Genomic DNA, 20,288 nt, shown 5'->3' on the forward strand with positions numbered 1-20,288 from the left:
ATTTTTGACTATTTTATTTATTTCTCTTCATATTATCCCATTTTCTAATTTCTTTCTTTCTATTTTTCCACATTTATTGCTTTATTATTTATTTATTTCTCTTTCCATTTTAACATTTATTTATTGATTTATTTGTGTGTTTATTTTTCCACATGTATTTACTTCTTTTTTACACATTTATTATTATTTGTTTCTCTTTATTTTTCCACTAGTATTTTTGACTATTTCATTTATTTCTCTTCATATTATCCAATTTTTTAATTTCTTTCTTTCTATTTTTCCACATTTATTGCTTTATTATTTATTTATTTCTCTTTCCATTTTAACATTTATTTATTGATTTATTTGTGTGTTTATTTTTCCACATGTATTTACTTCTTTTTTACACATTTATTATTATTTGTTTCTCTTTATTTTTCCACTAGTATTTTTGACTATTTCATTTATTTCTCTTCATATTATCCAATTTTTTAATTTCTTTCTTTCTTTTTTTTACACATTTATTGCTTCATTATTTATTTATTTCTCTTTCCATTTTAACATTTATTTATTGATTTATTTGTGTGTTTATTTTTCCACATGTATTTACTTTTTTACACATTTATTATTATTTGTTTCTCTTTATTTTTCCACTTGTATTTTTGACTATTTTATTTATTTATTTTTATATTATCCCATTTTTTAATTTCTTTCTTTATATTTTTCCACATTTATTGATTTATTATTATAGCTTTTTACCTTTTCATATTTCAACATGTATTTATTTATTATTTTAGTTTTTTACCTTTTCATATTTCCACACGTATTTATTTATTATTTTATTTTTCACTATTTTCATATTTCCACTTGTATTTTCATATTCTTCTACACATTGGTCCTGTAGTTCCATGTTGACCCGGAGGGTGGCGGTAGTGCGCCTTAACGCACCTTAACGCCGTCCACCACTCAACAAAACAACGAAGAAGAAAGTCAAAGTCCTGCTTCAGGGAATCGAAACTTAACAGGGGATGTCATGAAAAGGACTGTGACACACGCAGCCTCCGCGGGTTTACTCCTCGTCCATCACTGCCCAGTTATTCCCCGGGTGTCTTTCTCTATTTCCCGCATTTTAAATCGCCATGATACGCATTTAAACCTTGCTCCGCTTCAATGAACTTCCTCGCTGCTTCAGGTAGGTGTGTCTCAAGTTGGCCCAGTCTCACCAGGGCCCGCGCGCACACGCAAAAAAAACAAACAAAAACATTAATAATTATTAATAATATAAAAAATTAACACAAGACTCGGGTAAATTAAGAATGATTTTACACTACTGCAAAAATAGATGCTTGTCTTTTGCTCTTAACCTGTAGATGGATGTATATCTGCTCATTGTTATGCTTTAAATCAAATTAAAAATAATATTTTTGTTTTTCTTCCACTAGTGAACTAGCATGGATCCTGCCAGACAGAAGCGAAAGACGGATATAAGCGAAGCTCTGACATTTATACAGTGAGTTTCGTGTATTTATTTCCATTTCATTTCACCCAGACAGAAAGTGAAACTCATCTTGTCTTAACTCGCATCCATCAGTTGACACCTAAAAGCTGCGTCAGTGCTTCTGAGTAAATTTACTTATTGTTTTCTAGGTCTTCACTGGCTTATCCAGACCCTGAGGGCTACCAGGTACCGGCTCTTAACAATGCTTCGTCTGTCCATGGCTTTTATTTTTTTATTTTTTGTTGTTGTTGCTGAAGCTCTTGTTTCTCCCTGAAGCTTATCTGTCTCTTATTTACATGCATATTTTACGTTCCTATTGATTTGCCTGTGTCCTCCTTGAAAGCTTTGTTGCTTATTTTTATTGATCACTAAAAAACACATTTTCATAGGATGACGCCAAACATCAATGAAAATAATGCAGAATTCAGCTCCATGAGTCACTAATGTGGATTTATTCCAATCCAAAAGCTCTTAGTGTGAAAGTGTAGTTAAAAGAATTATTTTGTATTTTTATTTATTCATTTATTTTTACCCCAGAACTTTTTTTTTGCCAAGAACTTTTTTTTTCAACTAACTATAAGGCTCTTTCTGTTTCTGTTTTGAGGTAAAAGGCCCAAGAAGATTAGGTCAAATATTGTGGTGAAGCAATCGCTGTTTGTCCACTTAAAGTTCCTGCTTGGGTGGTTGTATTTTAAATGGTGACTATCTAAAAGACAAATGTAAATCTTTGTCTTGTCTTTCCACTCAAACTACTAGGAACTTTTTAAATTAAGGGACTATAAAATAAAAGTAAGTTAGTGCACTGATGTGTGAAAAAGTGCCAGTTGTTTTCCACCTCTATTTATCCTTTTTAAAGAGCCACCATGAATCATGTAAGAAAAGCCCCTTTTCCACCAAAAGTGCCCACAACTTTTAGTCCCAAGAACCTTTATTTACTAACTATACAGTTCCTTTAGTTACTTTTCTTCTTTTTCACTACGAGGTAAAAGGCCCAAGATTAAGATTAGGTCAAATGTGACGATGCATGAAAAAGTCTCTTAGATCTCTTAGATCTCAGACCCAGGAACTTTTTCCTCAAAGAACTGTGAACAGTTTCCTTCACGTCCCCTTTTCCACTATGATATAAAAGAGCAAAGAAGATCAGACAAATTAGTTCCAGTGATGTAAGAAACGGGATGTTTGTTGTTTTTTTCTTTAAAATTTCCTGCTTGGGTTTTATTAGTATTTTAAACGGTGACCATCGAAAAGACAAATGTAGGTCGCGTCTGAAAATCTGCATTTCCAAAGTACCAGGAACTTTTAATTCAAGGAACTCTTAGGGAACTAAATGGCTCCTTCAAATCTTGTGAAGAGTCGGTAAATTAGTCAATTAACATATTAAAAAAGTGACAAATGTTTCCCCCTACGTTTATACAGAAGGCAAAATAGTAACATTTTCTTAAAGAGCCACCATGAATTTCCACCAAAAGTGCCCAGAACTTTTAGTCCCAGGAACTTTTTCTCAGAAAACCGTAAGTTTCCTTCATGTCCACTTTTTCCACCATGATGTAAAAGTGCAAAGAAGATCAGACAAATTAGTTCAGTGATGCAAGAAACGGGGTGTTTTGTTGTTTTCTCCAAAAGTTCCTGTTTGGTTAGTTGTACTTTTAAGCCTCCGACTTTACAACAACCTGCTGCACTCATTCACTCATCCACTCATTCACTCATCCACTCATTCACTCATTCACTCATTCACTCATCCACTCATTCACTCATTCACTCATCCACTCATCCACTCATCCACTCATCCACTCATCCAGTCCGGTCACTCAAGCACGGAGTAATTTCACTGCTTTGATGTTTTAAAAACTTTGATCTGTTCTGACAACTTCCTGCTTTTGTGTTCACGCGTGTTCTGACCTCGCACCTATTATTAAATCGCTGATATTTTTTTGGGGAGACACACTAGCAGCGTTTTATTCCTCCTCTCAGGATTTCCTGACCCAGTTAGTGTGCAACTTGCTGGAGGAGGGCAACGCCTGCTTCCGAGACAGACAATGGCAACAGGCCATCAGAGAGTTCAGCGAAGGCCTGAATGTCTCTAACTACGCTGAAGCGGACGACATCCAGATCTCCGAAGCGTTGCTGGAGAGTCTGTACGTCAACCGCGCCGCCGCCTACCACAGCATGGTGAGATACTTTCTGACTCCATGTCTGCACCTTGAAAACAATTACAAGTTAAACAGGCTCTGATATTTACTTGAATTTTCCCCCCTAAAAATAAGCTGGAATAAGGTCAACTGGACCTGTTGAGTTTCTTGAAGACGTTTCTTCCAAGTCTTTAGATATAAACGACTGTTGAGGGTTTGAAGTAGGAACATCTGCAGGTGTTTTTATGGATATATCATGACCTGGAACACTGAGAGCGTTGAGACAGATTTCTTGAATGATGTTCACTCTGCTTCAGATTTAATATCCAGTAAATGTTCGTCCTTCACAGTTTGTGTTGAATGTACGGACTCGAGACGGATTAAACTGTATTTTTATCGTTTTCTACCGGCGCTGCCCGTCTTTGCCTGTCTGACATATCTCAACCAGTGTTATTTACGTTCAGATATTCATAGTTTATTAGCTGGGTTCTTCTCAAGGTCTCGACCTGATAAAAGGGAGACTTTCAGACTCTGGGTTCTCTGAAAGGTCTGGAGACAAGTTTTATTGCCTCTTACGCCTTTAGAAATAAAATGTTATATGCTCTAGGAACATACGCCGATCAGGCATAACATTATGACCTCTTAGCTGATATGGTGCAGGTGTTTTAGATTAGATTTAACTTTACACGTGTGCAGGTACAGAGCAACAAAATGCAGTTCAGATAGTATGATACATTATAATACATATATTTTTATAGTTATATATTTATAGTTGGAATCCTTCGTACAGGTGAGTGAACAAAAAAAGCACAATGACTGGTTGAGGTACTATGGACGTATTATACACTATATTTGAGAGGTGTAATGTATCATTTCATTGCTTTGCAGATGACATTCACATATATCTACCAATAAAAACAAACAACGATCCTCTGTTCAGGTTCTGTTAAATTGCCTCAGCAAAGTTCGTTCTTGGCTGGAAGTTAACTTCCTGTCCATGAACCAGAATGAATCAGAGCTCATCCTTTTACATGGATATGACGGCACCATTGGCACACTTGATTCATGTTGCCGTGGATTTGCTAAGAAGCTTGTACAGTGACCTTAAACTTGATAAACAGATGAGATCTACAGTAAAAACAAGCGTGTTGCGTTTACTGGCAAAAGTTAGGAATTATCTCCCCAAACAAGACTTTGAAGGGGATATTCATGCCTTTGTCTTTTTCCAGTCAGCATTGCGTCCTTTTGCAGGTTGTTCAACATGCAGCTGGTAAGAAACGGCGCGACCACGTTAGTCCTGCGTCTTTGCACTGGCTGTCTGTGAATTTTAGGTTACAGTTTAGAGTTGTTGTTTTTTTTTAATTGTTTTTAAACGTGTAAATGGTCTGGCACCATCCTGTTTATGACTACCAGGGCCCTTAGGTCACCAGACCAGCTGCTCCTGGCTGTGCCTCGGTCCAGACCCGTGGGGACGGAGATTTATCCCCAGAACTGTGGAACAGCCTACCTGTCCAGGTTAGAGCTGCACAGTCCACGGAGCACTTTAAAACCCTTTAAATCTTTTTTTATTTGGCGTTCAGTCCCAGCCAGACGAGTAACCTTGGTAATCTTTTCATCCTTTTTATTCTTTATCTTTTATTGCCTTCTATCTTCTCTTTTATTCTTTTTATATTCGCTTTTAAAATGCTGCTAATTTTGTTCCATTACTGTTTTATTTAGTGTATGTATCATCATTTTTGCCTCGGTTGTTTTTAAATGTGCTTTAGAAATAAACTTTGACTTGACTTGACCTGAGATGGATTTGTGCGTTAAATGTAAGTAGATTATAAACAGGAACTACGACATAATTTACAATAAAAGAAATGGGCAGATGATAAATTATACGATACAAATACAGATAAATAAATAAGAAGCAGTAGCTGCCTCATGTTACTAATCTAGTGCAACATTTGGGACATAGCACTGTGAAAACAGACTGTTTAAAGTGTGCAGTGGTGCAGTGGTGATGGTGTAATAGGATGTGTAGGGGTCATTGTGGGGCAGACTTCAGTAAGGTCAAAGCTATTCCTCAGTCTGTTGGTCCATGAAATCCAGCAGTAAATCGCTAAAAAAAAAACAAAAAAAAACGAGTCCGTCCGGATGCTGTGAGCTCGGTGCAGACAGAACTTCCTCTGCGGCAGGGAGTGGAGTTCCTGTGATGCACTGGGTACTTTTCTTTGGTATGAAGCACTTTGTGTTGCATTTTTGTAGGAAAAGTGCTGTATAAATAAAGTTTGATTGACCTCCCCACATTGGCAATGAACAAACAATTACAAGAAATAGCCATGCCATGCAGCAACTTTCTTCTTCTGTTTGAAAAGAAAATACCAGCAACAACATCCACTAGTATCAGCGCGGTGGTGAATGTGGTGGTAGGATCCACAATGGTGGACCGTGTCGGTCGCTACCATTGTTTGAAACCTTAAAAATGTGATCAGTCAACATGGCGCCAATCGCCAAAGCGGTTATTTTTACCTGTTATTGCTGCAACTTTCATTTGCTTTAAATGGTTTGTTGTTGCCGAATCACTGCCAGTGACACAGGTTCTTCAGAGAGTTGGATAGAAAGACACAGGAAAGACACATAATTCTATAAAACAAGGCTCATCTACATACACGGATACAAAGTGCATAAAGCCTGATAAGGGGGAGTTTAGACTGTTTTGTATTGCACCAACCCAGGAGGCTATTAAGAGACTTGGAGCCACAGACGTGCTACCATCCATTAGACAGAGTGGTGGTTGTGGTTCAGCGCTACCATGTCCACAGTGGTAATGTTTTTAGGTGCCATGTTTCCTAATAAGACCTAAACACAAATTTCATGTACTTTCATCACAAAGTATTTGTATTTTGGTCCTCTTGGTTAAAACCAGACAATCACTGCATCCTTCATCATCATCTTCTTTTCTTTTTCTTTTTTTTTAAATTCATGTAGGGGGAGTTTGACCAAGGAGTGCAGGACTGTGACAAAGCTCTGGAAGTGTGTAAAGACAGTCGCAGGGCCTTGTACAGGAAGGCGCTGTGTCTGAAGGAGCTGGGGGAGTATAAGGAGGCGTACAACTGCACCACCAAGTATCTGCTCAGCACCCCTCAGGTAAAGAAATCAATTATTAAACACCACACTGTTGTTGTTAAATGTCATGGACTCGTAGCTATGGATGGGTACTGATACCCTACTGTGCCATAATGACACCGGTGCTGGTAGTCGCCAAACCAAAAAGCAACTCAGAGTTTTTAATTAGCTTAGCCACCTTAGCTCTACCGCTGTGCCAACGCTACACCTGCATAGATGGACAGAAGTCTTATCAATGTACCTCCCCTATCAAAACATCAAAATCGACATAGGATTTACATTGGCAATGTGCAAACAATTACAAGAATAGTCTTATTTGTATGTATATTATTTAAATTAATATTCTGTTCAACTTGCGCATCACAAAATGCCTTAAAAATAAACTGTTTTGGACAGAGTTTGTATATTTTCTATTCATTAAGCACCGGCACCATTTCCAAAGTATGGATAAAACCTGAACCATACCCATCCCTGCTCATAGCCAGGCAGTGGATTCACTGTTTCTCCTGTCGACAGGACAAACAGGTGAAGGACCTCGCACAGGAGCTGACCAACCATCTGGGACTGAGAATTAGAAAACCCTACGTGAGCGCAAAGGTTAGTGAAGAAACTGTTTGTAAAAGTAAATGAAAAGTAAGTGAACCCTTGTTTTCAGAATCTGCTGTGACTTCAACCAACTCTTGATCCGTCGTCTGCAGAAGCTTCTTAGAAGAATTTAAGTTTCTCAAACGTCTTCCCTTCTGTCTTCCAGGTGCCTGTTAGTCGAATAAGTAATGGCACCAAGAGTCCACTGAGTTCAGTTGTACCAGGTCAGAAATACTTCATTAACAACACAAAACAAGAGAAGAAAGTAAGATGAAAATAAATGTTTCTCTTGCTCTTCTTTAGTCGACTTTTCCAGAAATTGTCAGACTTCCTTTACCTCCACACCCCCCAGCGACCTCCAGCCCACCTCCTCTGTAGCTCCAGACGTGGTGGAAGCTTTGGAGGATACTGAGCTGATGGACGACGACTTAGACACTCTACTCGACTGCTTCCCTACCGAACCAGCTGAGGTAAAAACTCTCTTCTGTGCTGGTTTTCGTCCATGTGGACCAGTAAACTAAGGTTTGTTGCTGTTAATAGTTGAAGATGTCCTTGGTTTGTAGAAGATTATTGTGGTAAACTCAGTTTGGCCAAGCTGAATATTTCTTTTAAAGTTGGTGAGTTACTTTAACGCTGCAAATCTCCATTATAACAGTGTTTTCTTATGAGGCTGCTACGCTAACATGTTAGCCAAATGTACACGTCCAGGAGACACAGAGCAACATTAAAATTAATTTGGACTCTGACGTATGTCTCTTTTAATCATGTATTCAGTGTCTTAGCTGTAAATACATTCTTTCTAATCTTGTGTTCAAAACTAGAAGTCCAATGGAAGATGGCGAAGCTACAAACTGATTAGAAGTAAAACTTTTTGGTTTTCCAATGAAGCCAAACAACAACGCCAACAAGTTCTTCAAGTTTCAAGTTTCATTTTATTGATCCCAGAGTCACAAGATGAAGAAAAACATGTATGAACAAGACATAGACATAGGAATAAAATAAACTAAGAATGAGGTAGAAGTAAATTTTACAAAACAGAGCAACTCTTGAATGGTCACTCCACCACAAAGTACCTTTGACACTCATAATGTGAACTTAACATAAGGAAGCTTCTGGCTGTTGGATGTTTTTTAATCAGACAAACATTCAGTGGTTGTACAGTTGATATATCAGAGGTTTCCCATTGGAAACCGATACCCACCTCAGCCCAGAAGCAATACTGAAGAATTTCTGTGCCTCAAAACCAAACCCAGCTCAAAAACCAAACCCAGCTCACTAATAATCTGCATAAACTCCTTAGTATTGTCTTTTAAAGGAGGATACCACTGTGGGAAGCTACTGAGACAGGTTTACGCCTGGCACCGTGAAGGCTACCGTGCACATGCTGTAACTGTCAGGCTGGACTAGATTAGAGGACTTGATCAACAGCTAGTAACGATCTCTAGTGGAAAAACAACTCCTAATATGGTGCTGCTGAACCCTGCCCTTCTCCTTGTTTAAATGAACCTATATAAGATGATGGTGTATCACCAGATACACAACAATCTCCCCAAAATCTCCCTTCCTGCAATAAAACCATAAAAGATACTGAATGTATCTAGAATCTGTCTCTGTAGTGAAGGAAGCTGAAGTCTCCAAACCCCATCAGTGATCCCTGCTTATAAAAGTAGGGCTTACCGATGGTCCAGCACTGGCCAGTGGACGACCATCTGGTTCATGTGACTCAGGCTTTGCAGAGTTGAGGGAAACGGGTCTACAGTGATCCTTACCCTTACCCTTTATTAAAAGATACTTGGGTTTTGTATCCCTGTGTTTTCCAGACTCACATCCAGGCAGCGTTCCCAGTCCCCGGTAAAACATCCGCTACAACATCATCACTTCCTCCGGTCCTTCCCGCCCCAACGCCTCAGCTACCACCGGCCTTTTTCAGCTCGGCCATCAGCCCGCTCAACTCCCTGGACTCCTTCTTAACTGCTGGGCACAGCACCTCAGCGGCGACACTGGATATCTTAGATGACCTCTCCGGAACTGGAGGTGGTGCGGGCGCCTCAAACTCAGCCCTGCCCTCCGCTGCACTGGATTCACTGGATGATCTTGATTCCCTCGACGGCTTCTCGGATGTGGCGCTGAGTTCTGCTGCTGCTGCTGCTGCTGCTGCTGAGGAAGTTGATGAATCTCAAATAGAGCTGGATTCAGGGGAAAAATCCCTTGACGAGTTGCTGGATGAGCTGAATCCTCTAGAGGGTATCTGCTATGAGGGTGGTCCGCAGGTACCTAAAGGAAGCATTAACACCATGGACCAGCTTGACTCCCTCGACGCCCTGGACTCGTTTCCCTCTGTGAAAGGTGGTGGGGCAGCTTTGCCAGTAGTCTCCTTTGGGGGAATGGGTCTGGACTCGCTTTCCGATTTCAGCCCAACTGGTAAATATTATTCTTTGGTGACTTACTACAGAAGGAGGAGGACATATATGCTAAAATTAGGTAGTTGAGCCAAAGGAGATGTTTCCAACTGTCTGTTTTCTCTTTGTGACGACTTGTTAAGAAGTGAGTGGATGCAGAGATCTACAAGTGCAAAGAGGCAAATTTGGACTTATTTATATATATTATATTATATATATATTTTCTTTGTTTGTCATTGTTGACCCAAATGTTTGCTGACAGGGTTGGTAACCATTGGCGACCATTGCTCATTTTATCTCAACCATGGACTGTATAAAAAGTGGACGCCATGACACTTCCCCCCAAGTGAAGCCAAACCACGTGAATCCAAACTTCAATTACTGCAGAAAAGTGGTGGTGGCCAAAACAAATCTACTGGAAATTCATCAAAATTATTTTTCCCCAAATTTAGTGACAACATTGAACTATACCACTGTATATATTCACACAATATGAGGCCTTTTTTATTCTCATACAGGTGCAGTTAGAAGTGAAAATAAAAGACAAGTCACATTCTCATTTGAAATCCAAGCCTCCCATTTACCACACTTTGTCATTTCTCTCAGGATCTAACTGTGCTGCAGCTCCTGTAACTCGAGCACTAAAGAACCACTACAAAGTAAGTCTGGTGGATCTTGTGTCCTCCACTTTCTTTGTGTATCGTGTTAACCCGAAATCTTATTCTCTCTGTTATATTAAAGGAGAAGAGTAACCAGAGGCGTGTTTCCATCTATAACCCTCTCTCCGCCACCCATGAGTTCCTTCAGGCCTGCTCTCTCTGCTTCCCCCGAGAAGGTACGTTAGTTACTCTGGTCCTTCTGAAGGTTTAATAGGATTTCTGTGCTTGATTTTTATTTTAAAATTCAAATTCAAGGTATTTTTCTTTATCAGGGTCAAGAATGGACAAACAAAACGCTAGCTAACATTACTCTGATATGCTGCAGAGATTTCTGCAGATCAATCAATCAATCAAACTTTATTTATAGAGCATTTTTCATACAAATGATGCATCCGAAAGTGCTTTACACAAAAATAAAACAAAAAACAACAGACACGAATTTAAGAGCAGTTGGGGAAACACTACAGACATAAAAATAACTAATAAAACTATAACTATAATAAATAAAATTTTATTAAAATGTATACTAAAGTTAGTTAGTTAAGTTAGTTTTTAGTTCAAAGTCAGACTAAAAAGATAAAATGTTAAATAAATAAGTAAAAAAAATAAATAAAATAACCAGGCTAAAAGGTAATTGAAATTAGGAAAATAAAATTCAGTTGAAGCATTGAAAGCAAGACTAAAAAGGTAGGTCTTTGGTCTTTAGATGATGAGCCGTGTTTTGCCGTCAAGTGAAAAATCACTTCAGAATAAAGTTCCAAATACCTTTTAGCCTGAGCTAGCCAAGGAAACCACAGGTAGAGGCTACAGGCCAAAAGTCTGGAAGCAACATCAGATTTGTACATAAAAGATCAGAGTTGCATTGATTTACTATGCAACAAAATAAACATTATTATTATTATTATTGTTATATAAAAATTAAATTATCTGAAGACATTTTTACTATAATTATCAGGTATTTGAGGTTTTGTTTCCTCATAGTAACCTCCTCTGGCTTTACCAACATCATGACATATATGAGGCATTTGTTCCACAAGAGATATTTGTTTGCAGACTCTAAAAAGCTGAATGCTAACACAGTTGTTAACAGATTAATGCTAACGGGGAAAGGGATGAATGCTAACACGGATGTCAATAGACGGATGGTAACATGTATGCTAACAGGAATGCTAACATGGAAACTTTTCATGGAGACGATCAAGATTAATGAATTTAACATAGAGTTAAAGAGTTAAAGTGAATAATGCAAACTATGATTTGTTTTTTTGCAACTTTTTGTAACTTTGGCACTGAAGTTGTGACAAATCTTCTCGACCATCAAACTAAAAATATAAGCCCTTCTTCTTTTCTTTTGCTGACATTTATTCACCAATGTTCTGGTAACATTAATGTACACATAAAGGTAAACTGAGGAAAATGGTTCATGTTAATAAAAGCAAAGTCTGATCATGCAGTAAATACATACATTATGAACAGGAACTCGAAGCTGCTTCCGAATCTTACTTTGAAAATGCCAACTTCCTGTGGCAAAATATGAAATATTTATTGATATTAAATAAATGTTTATGAATATTTATTTTGAAAATAAAAGTCTACCGTTTTTTACAAAGTTTTGTTTTTCCCTTCTCAAACCCCGATTTTGAATTTTAAAATGAAAATCGAATAATTTTTTGCGTCCTGAAACTTTTTCATTTTTGTGTAACGTTTCATTCTTAGGTAAAGGGGTTGACTCCTTTGTCCACAAGCCAGACCTGATCCACGACTGTAAACGAGACATTTTATTGTGCAGACGGAAGGCGGCTTGTCCCCCGGCGTGGACCAGAGTACGACCCCTTCCCACCAAGTCGTCCTTTACTGGACCGTTTCTGCTTTGCAAAAGTAAGAATCTCGACGATTCATGTATGAGTCTCTTCTGGTGGTTCAATTTAAATTTAAGACATTTAAAAGTTTTCCAGTTCTCGATTGTGTTGTTTTTGGTCTTGTGCATTAATTTTGATTGATCAGAAACTTCCAAGTTGTTGAGTTGTGCTATTTCTACTCGTCCAGATCTGCTGGACTCAGGCTTTTGTAAGTACGAAGAGAAATGCACGTTTGCCTACAACCAGCTGGAGATTGACGTCTGGACCCAAGAGAGGAAGGGGACGTTGGACAGACGCCTGATGTTTGAGACAGAACCCGTCAAACTGGACCCCGTAAACAGCATCATACGCCTCCTACAGGAACACAAGGGCTCCTTCATATTCCTCTGTCAGGTTGGTTCATGCATGCACCGCATTTTATTTAGTTTATACCCAGTGTTTGCTAATAATACTATACTAGTTATCGTATGTAGTAATTTCTAAAGGGATCTAAATACAGATTTTAGATTCAGTTTAGTGCATGTTCTCCCTGTGTCTGCGTGGTACTCCGGTCTCCTCCCACCATCCAAAAACATCAGGGTATCCGCGGGGTTGTAAGACGTCTTAAAAATTCTAAAATCCAATAACTTGAATTTAAGGCCTTAAAATGTCTAAAATTCTCTTAAAATCTCATAAAATGTCTTAAATACGATTTTAAAATGTCTTAAAAATGTATTGATCGCTTTTAAATGTTTGGATTTTTGAGGACGCTATAACGTAGCTACAAAAGTCGACGGAACCCCACAGCATCACTTGAGTTTGAAACCTGTGACTTAATCCGACTTTAACTGGACAAGTTAAGTGCATGTACGAGTTCTTCTTCTCCCACCAAGACACCCAAATAATGCGACTGGAAATTTATTTTTCCCCGGGATATATAAGCTCAACTAGACAAACACGTGTGCACATGCGCTGGTTTATGACCAAGAAAGCTGGTCGCAGAAGAAGAAGGTAAAAAGAATCGGTAGAAGAACCACCTGAGGGATAGCGCCATCTTCTCTGCACCAGAGGTAGCGAATACATTATATACAAGATTAAAAAGCTGAACTATTATCCATCTGGTTGTTGTTTCAAATGCTGGTGTGATACATGAACGACTCTTGTTGAAAAGGCGCCGTATTAACCTGCTGAAAAGACACATATCGCCCCCTAGTGTGGAGGAGGAGGACATGTTCCCGTCAATTATTCCATTTTCTCCGTTACATATAAATTGGGACAAGGACAGAAAGTTGAATTTGAGGGCATAGCTCCATTGAGCTGTGCATGTTATTTTTAACCGCAAAGGTGGTGTTTCTGTTGAGGTCTTCACTTCATGTGACCCTTCTGATGATTTACTGGACACGAGCGGCTTAGAGTGATGTAAGAGGAGACGGTGTCTTTTTGTCGGGTGTTTGTTGTCAACAGGAAAGGAACTGAACTGAACATTTTTGTTTACTTTGTTGAACCAGCAATGATGGCAACATGAACACGTGTATTCTAACTTTGAGAAGTGTCCAGAGTGCTACCTTCCAGACGATTTCCGCCACACTTCCTAATTACCAATAAGATTTTTTATTGATCTGCTAAAGGTTGATCGTCCACGTAATAGTGTAACGTTAATGTAAATCTAGTGCATAACCCGTATTTATACTGATAATGTGCAATAACTCACATTTATTTTCATATACTTGTACATATTTTCTTATATATTATTATACTCTGGACTCACTTTGGTGCAGCACCCAATATTTAATGTTATTATAGAGCAACCACTCAGAAAACACAGGTTCACTTAAACTTGAACATATTGTTATAAATGTTTCTTATAGTTTTTACACTGATGCGTGTATTTTTACTATAATTGTCCACTTACTCTTACTTATTCTTATTGCCTACATTCCTCTTTGTTCTGAACACTGGTTCACTTTGAGCAGGAGCTGCTGTAATGAAAAGTAAACTCCCCCTGGGATCAGTGAAGTGATTCTGATTTAGTGTTATAGGTTTAAATGTGCAGAAACAAACCACTGGAATGCAGCACTGCCATGCTAGCCATTAGCATCGCCATTAGCAGATTAGGACACAATAAAAGACCAAATCAGACCAAAGACTGACACTTTTAGGTGAAAAAGTGGGCGGATCTTTTCCGTTTAGATGCTCGTGCGTGTCTGTTGTGCTGCTGTTGGAATCTGTTACTTACTTACTGGGATTTTATTTAAAGAATTCAAACCCTTTTTCTAAACTCGTGTTGCACACAGATTTGACACAAATTTGATCATTTTTGTCTTTCTCTTTAGGAGTGTTACGATAATAAACCCAGAGTCATCAGTAAGCGCAGCAGAGCCAATCCCACCACCTGCTCCAACACGGATGTTCATCACAACTTCGATGCCAATAAGTGAGTGTGTTTATAAAACAAACGGATCACAGCGAATCCCGCCGTCTCGTTAGCTCATGTGTCTTCTCTTTGTCTCCCTCAGGTGTTTGGCCTTTGTGGTGAGCACCTTTAATGTGAACTACAGCAAGGTTCGTCCGCTGAGCGTCCTCTGCCTCTTGGATTTGTGCCGTAAAGCGATCCGGTACGGCTGCCAGTGGGAGGACGAATGCAACTACGCTCATTCAATCATAGAGCTCAAAACCTGGAGGGTGCAGCGAGACACAGGTGAAACCCCATCACGCACAGTATTTTATAGCCGGGGATTTTGGAAGATGAAAGCTGTTTTGTTTGAGGGTTAAATGCTAATCGTATAAGACCAGAACTGAACGCTATGGAGGAGATGGAGGAGACCAAAACAGAGCTACAAGGAGGATTTTTGGCATCATTGATGGAAATAGATTCATATTTTAATGGGCAAACAATGATAATTGTTATATACATTGTGGGTTTATTCATCTTCTTTAGCTGAAATCAACATTTTCAGTAACAAAATAGTATTTTGTTTTTGTTTTCCGCAGGTATCAGCCCAGATGAAATTGTTAAAATATCCACAAAGCATCTTGAGACAGAGGAGCAAAACTCAAGCAAACAGAAAGGAAACAGAGTAAGAAATCTTTTATGGACACCGTGCAACGTTTTTCTGTGATTAAATAACTCAGCTAGCGTTTATTTTTACCCAGTTGTCCTCTGGGGGGGACTGGAGCAAACCAAAAGGAGCAGAGGGAGGAAGAAGAGGCGGCGGGAAGACACTAAACATGAATATGAAGTTCGCCTGCGCTCAGTGTTGGCGGGACGGACTCATCAGTGAACCAGATAAAACCCTCAAGTATTGCTCAGCCAAAGCCCGACACATGTGAGCAGAAATTCTAATATGTGCATGTTTTTTAGTACGGTTGGGATTTTAATGTGTTAATTACGATGATATAATAATAATTAATTACAAAAAAAAAAATTAATGCATTTAATTGCATTCCAAACAACGCGGAACATTTGTCAGTGCACGATTTCCTGGTACACCGATTACACTGATGCACACGCCAGAGCGCGGCTAACGGCTAACGGCTAATAGCTAACAGCTACCAGCTACCAAAAAGGGAGGAATCAGATGAAAGCGCTTTGCTAGGACTAATGGAAGGCAAATTTAAAGTAAAAAAAAAACAACAACAACTGATAAAAGCGTGCATTTTCTGTTCAAATTGTGCAAAACAACAGTGGGGACCCCTAGTGGGTCTGCAGAGGTACTGCAGTGGGGTCTCAAAATCTTTGGTTGATGGGACATTTTTCATATATTAATTTCCCGCCACAGATTTTGTTTAAATACACATTAACATGAATCCAACATATTTCAGTAAAGTTATAGTTGGATAGATGATAATAATTGAAATAAAAAAATACTTCTTTTTAACCCTTTTTTTTGGGAAAATATTGTTATGTGGGTTAAAATGCGATTAATCGAGATCAATTAATTACCTCTAATTAATTTTATTACATTTTTTAATCGAGTCCCATCCATTGTATTTTCTTCTTTTCTGTTTCTTCTTAAGTAACCAGATCTTTTTTTTTAGAGAAATATATTCACAAACCCAACAAATACCTCACATATATCTAACCTCCTCCTCTTGTGTTGTCACCTTCAGGTGGACCAAAGAGAGACGAGTGCTGCTGGTCAAGTCTCCAGAGAGAAGTAAATGGGTTCAGGTCCGACCGCTGCCACATGCCAAGAACTTCCCTTTATACTATGATGTAGGTGTTTGTCCTCATCCATATATATATATATATATATATATGTATATCATATATATCCCACACTGATGAACAAAGGCCTTAACTAATCTTTTTAACATTTGTCTCATTAACTTTTATTTATTTTGTCAATCAATCAGCTGCTTCAAAGATGAAATGTGCAGGCAGCCAAACATGGTTTAACCATTTATGGTAAAACAACATAATGAGGTTTAGAAGCAGGTGGTTTTCATTCAGCCAATCAGAGAAGATCAAGGAAACATCCTCAGGTCTAATCAGGGTCTAATGTGGTCTACGAGGTCCACGTCTGCATGAACTCTGGTCTAATGTCGTCTAATGTTGAGTATCTGAATCAGGTCTTAAGCCACTGAAGGACGAGGAAACACGTATGTTAAATTCATTAATCTTGATCGTCTCCATGAAAAGTTTCCATGTTAGCATTCCTGTTAGCATACATGTTACCATCCGTCTATTAGCATCCGTGTTAGCATTCATCCCTTTCCCCGTTAGCATTCATCTGTTAACAACTGTGTTAGCATCCGTCTATTGGCATCCGTCTATTAGCATCCGTGTTAGCATTCATCTGTTAGCATCCGTCTTTTAGCATCCGTGATAGCTTCTGTCTGTTAGCATCCGTGTTAGCATCCGTCTATTAGCATCCGTGTTAGCATTCATCCCTTTCCCCGTTAGCATTAATCTGTTAACAACTGTGTTAGCATCCGTCTATTGGCATCCGTGTTAGCATTCATCTGTTAGCATCCGTCTTTTAGCATCGGTGTTAGCATTCATCTGTTAGCATCCGTGTTAGCATCCGTCTATTAGCATCCGTGTTAGCATCCGTCTATTAGCATCCGTGTTAGCATTCGTCTGTTAGCATCCGTGTTAGCATCTGTCTATTAGAATCCGCGTTAGCATTTATCTGTCAGCATCTGTGTTAGCATCCGTCTATTGGCATCCGAGTTAGCATTCATCCGTTTTAGCATCTGTGTAGGCATTCATCTGTTAGCATCCGTCTTTTAGCATCCGTGTTAGCAGTCACCTGTTAGCATCCGTCTTTTAGCATCCGTGTTAGCAGTCACCTGTTAGCATCCGTCTTTTAGCATCCGTGTTAGCATTACTCTGTTAGCATCCGTCTTTTAGCATCCGTGTTAGCATTAATCTGTTAGCATCCGTCTTTTAGCATCCGTGTTAGCATTAATCTGTTAGCATCCGTCTTTTAGCATCCGTCACAGGTGACTACAGCTCCTTAATGTCAGTGCCCATTGAAAGATGATCATATGTCTGATTATCTCTGGTCGTGGGTTTGATTCCCATGTTGACAGAGACGGTTCCCCCGGCAGTAGCCCCCCCCCCGGCCCTTTCAAAATTTCCCAGAGGGAATTTTCTAGTTAATTTATTTTAATTCTTCCTCCATGACAGATGTGCGCCCAGATTCGGGACAAGAAGAAATGCAACTACTCAGGAAACTGCACATTTGCTCACAGCGAGGAGGAGAGAGAAATGTGGATGTATATGAAGAACCACGACTGTGAGTTGAGGAAATTAAAATAATAAGAGAACATATGTATTAATATGTATTAGTGCAACCTGCAGATTCTTCTTTGGAGATTTTACGAGCTCTTGTATCTGGGCCTGTAGTGCGGGAAATGCAGCAGATGTACGACATGTGGTTGACTTTAACCGGACACAAGCGCCAAACAAACGGAGCCGTGAGCTCTCAGCCGGTCCCGGAGGAGAAAGGCATCGTGATGCCGACCGACTACGCTGAACCGATGGTGGGTTTGTCGCCTCCTTTTGAAAGTACGTGCTAGGTTTGTGTCCTCTGTGAGACGACATGTAACTCTTCCCTGTCTGTGTTTCAGACCGGCTTCCACTGTCGTCTCTGCGGGAAACACAGCAACAGCGAGCGGCAGTGGCAGCAGCACATTTCCTCCGAGAAGCACAAGGACCGAGTGTTCAGCTGTGAGGGGGAAGACGAGGCTCTGACCTGGAGCTACCGCTTCCCCGGAGCTCGCTTCGAACTCTGCCCCCGGTGAGAAGATGAATAAATGAATAGATAAATAAATACATAAATGTTGAGCTGAAAGGTTTCTCTCTCGTTTAAAAGTTGTACTTGCAGCAAGGAGTCGATACTAAAGCATAGAATAGAATTTATTGACAACAGTGAGGTTGCATTCACTTTTATACAGTTAGATCCTCCCTAGAAAACACAGAGACGCTTTGTTGGAATTCAGCTCGTCACAACAAAGGAGCTGGTTGCATCTGGGCCTTATCTGTGGGACCTTTCCTCTACTATTTAATACTCTTAAGATAAGAGAGAACATATTTTTCCAACAGCGGGGTACATCCAGGTCATTAGGGATGTTTACACCGGGTTAGTTTTACCTGTGGTTCATATATTACCCTCCTACGTCTGAGGTTCATGTGGCGCATTCACACGGGATAAACAAACTAAATGCGTTTTACTCTAATTTAATTTATGGTTTATTTGTTGTGGCTCTGCTACTTCCCGCCTCACTCCACTGCTGCTGCTAATTACTTTGCAAATTCTAATAGATGATAAAAACATTTTTTTATATATATATACTATTGATCTCGTCAGGTCCTGTCAGTATTTAAATAAGCTCCACATTTAACAATGGACACATGAATGATTGATTTAATGGTTTCATCCATGTAAACTGGAGAATAGTTCAGCGACATCTTGTTTCTTTAAAATCTGTCCAAACTTTTAATTATAGCACATCCTTCATATTCATTCCATCCAATTTATTTATTATTATTATTTTTTTGTTTGTTTGTTTTGCACTATTCCACTCAGGGGTTTCACCAGCCACTTTATATCGTCATGTGCAATGTCACGTTACTCTTTTTACTCTACTTTGTATATATGTTACATATTTTTTCCTCCTTTTTAAAATTTTAACATTTGCACAGTTTATGTTGCATCATGGGCCTTTGTGGGAGTTAATTTCCACCCTGTATTTGTGTTGCACATGTCAGAACTGACAATGAAGTTCACTGTGACATGATAATTCTTCATTATTACAAGTTACTGGTAAAACTAGTCCCATGCGAACAGGGCAGGGCGAACACAGACAGACAATCCATTCACACTCCTACGGCCAATTTAGAATCAACAATGAACCTAACGAGCACTTTTACTCCAGAGGAAGCCGGAGAACCTGGAGAGAACCCGTGCAGACACAGGGAGAACGTGCCAGCTCAAGGGTAGAACAGTTACGTGTTATTTTATTGGGAAATAACGATTTTTTTTTTTGCTTGCACAGGTTGAGCGATGGGTCGGCTGACGGATGTCCTGAACGAATGAGCTGTGACTACGCCCACAGTCCGGAGGAGCTGCAGGAGTGGAGAGAAAGACGAGATTTTCTGCGACGCAAGTTAGCCCGAGCCAGAGACGACATGCTCATCATGCCCGAGCAGTCGGACTTTGGGAAGTACAACTTTTTACTTCAGGACTGAGAACTATTCGAGCCATTTCTTTTTTTTTCTCACTGCCAAAGAGTATCAAGGATTTTCAAAACAAAATCTTCACAGTATCTGTTCATACCGTTTGCCAAATATCAATTTTATTTGCTTTCCCAAAAAAAAATGTGTGGTTATATTAATGGAGTTCTGGTGTTTTAGTTTGTGTGGAGCAACGTTTATTGGTCCTGTCCTGTAAAATAAGACTCATGCAGACACAAACTCAGCTCATAAAAGATTCATATCAAACCACACATCCAGCTTTTAGTTTTGTTAGTTTCTGTTTTGTTTGAGCCGAGATAATCATGTAAGAAATGTTCAAATCGTGAACCGCCGAATAAAATTCTTCACATGACAGAGTTCTGTTTTTCTACTGATGCTATGTTTA

At 39.2% G+C, this 20,288-nt stretch overlaps 1 protein-coding gene across 1 annotated transcript; it reads left to right on the forward strand.

Moving 5' to 3' along the window:
• Positions 1-968: 968 nt before the first annotated feature.
• LOC124998346 (zinc finger CCCH domain-containing protein 7B-like) lies at positions 969-20,259 on the forward strand. Its single transcript, XM_047572669.1, has 22 exons — positions 969-1,171; positions 1,422-1,489; positions 1,627-1,663; positions 3,449-3,646; positions 6,580-6,738; positions 7,234-7,314; positions 7,469-7,526; positions 7,606-7,772; positions 9,123-9,723; positions 10,308-10,360; positions 10,443-10,536; positions 12,077-12,238; positions 12,407-12,612; positions 14,532-14,632; positions 14,715-14,896; positions 15,190-15,275; positions 15,352-15,524; positions 16,309-16,414; positions 17,834-17,942; positions 18,053-18,189; positions 18,277-18,446; positions 19,705-20,259. The coding sequence occupies exons 2-22, from the start codon at positions 1,431-1,433 to the stop codon at positions 19,895-19,897; spliced, it is 3,132 nt and encodes a 1,043-aa protein (XP_047428625.1). The 5' UTR covers positions 969-1,171; positions 1,422-1,430; the 3' UTR covers positions 19,898-20,259.
• The last annotated feature ends 29 nt before the right edge of the window (positions 20,260-20,288 follow it).

The sequence above is a fragment of the Mugil cephalus genome, chromosome 20, assembly GCF_022458985.1.
Source record: "Mugil cephalus isolate CIBA_MC_2020 chromosome 20, CIBA_Mcephalus_1.1, whole genome shotgun sequence".
NCBI lineage: Eukaryota > Metazoa > Chordata > Actinopteri > Mugiliformes > Mugilidae > Mugil > Mugil cephalus.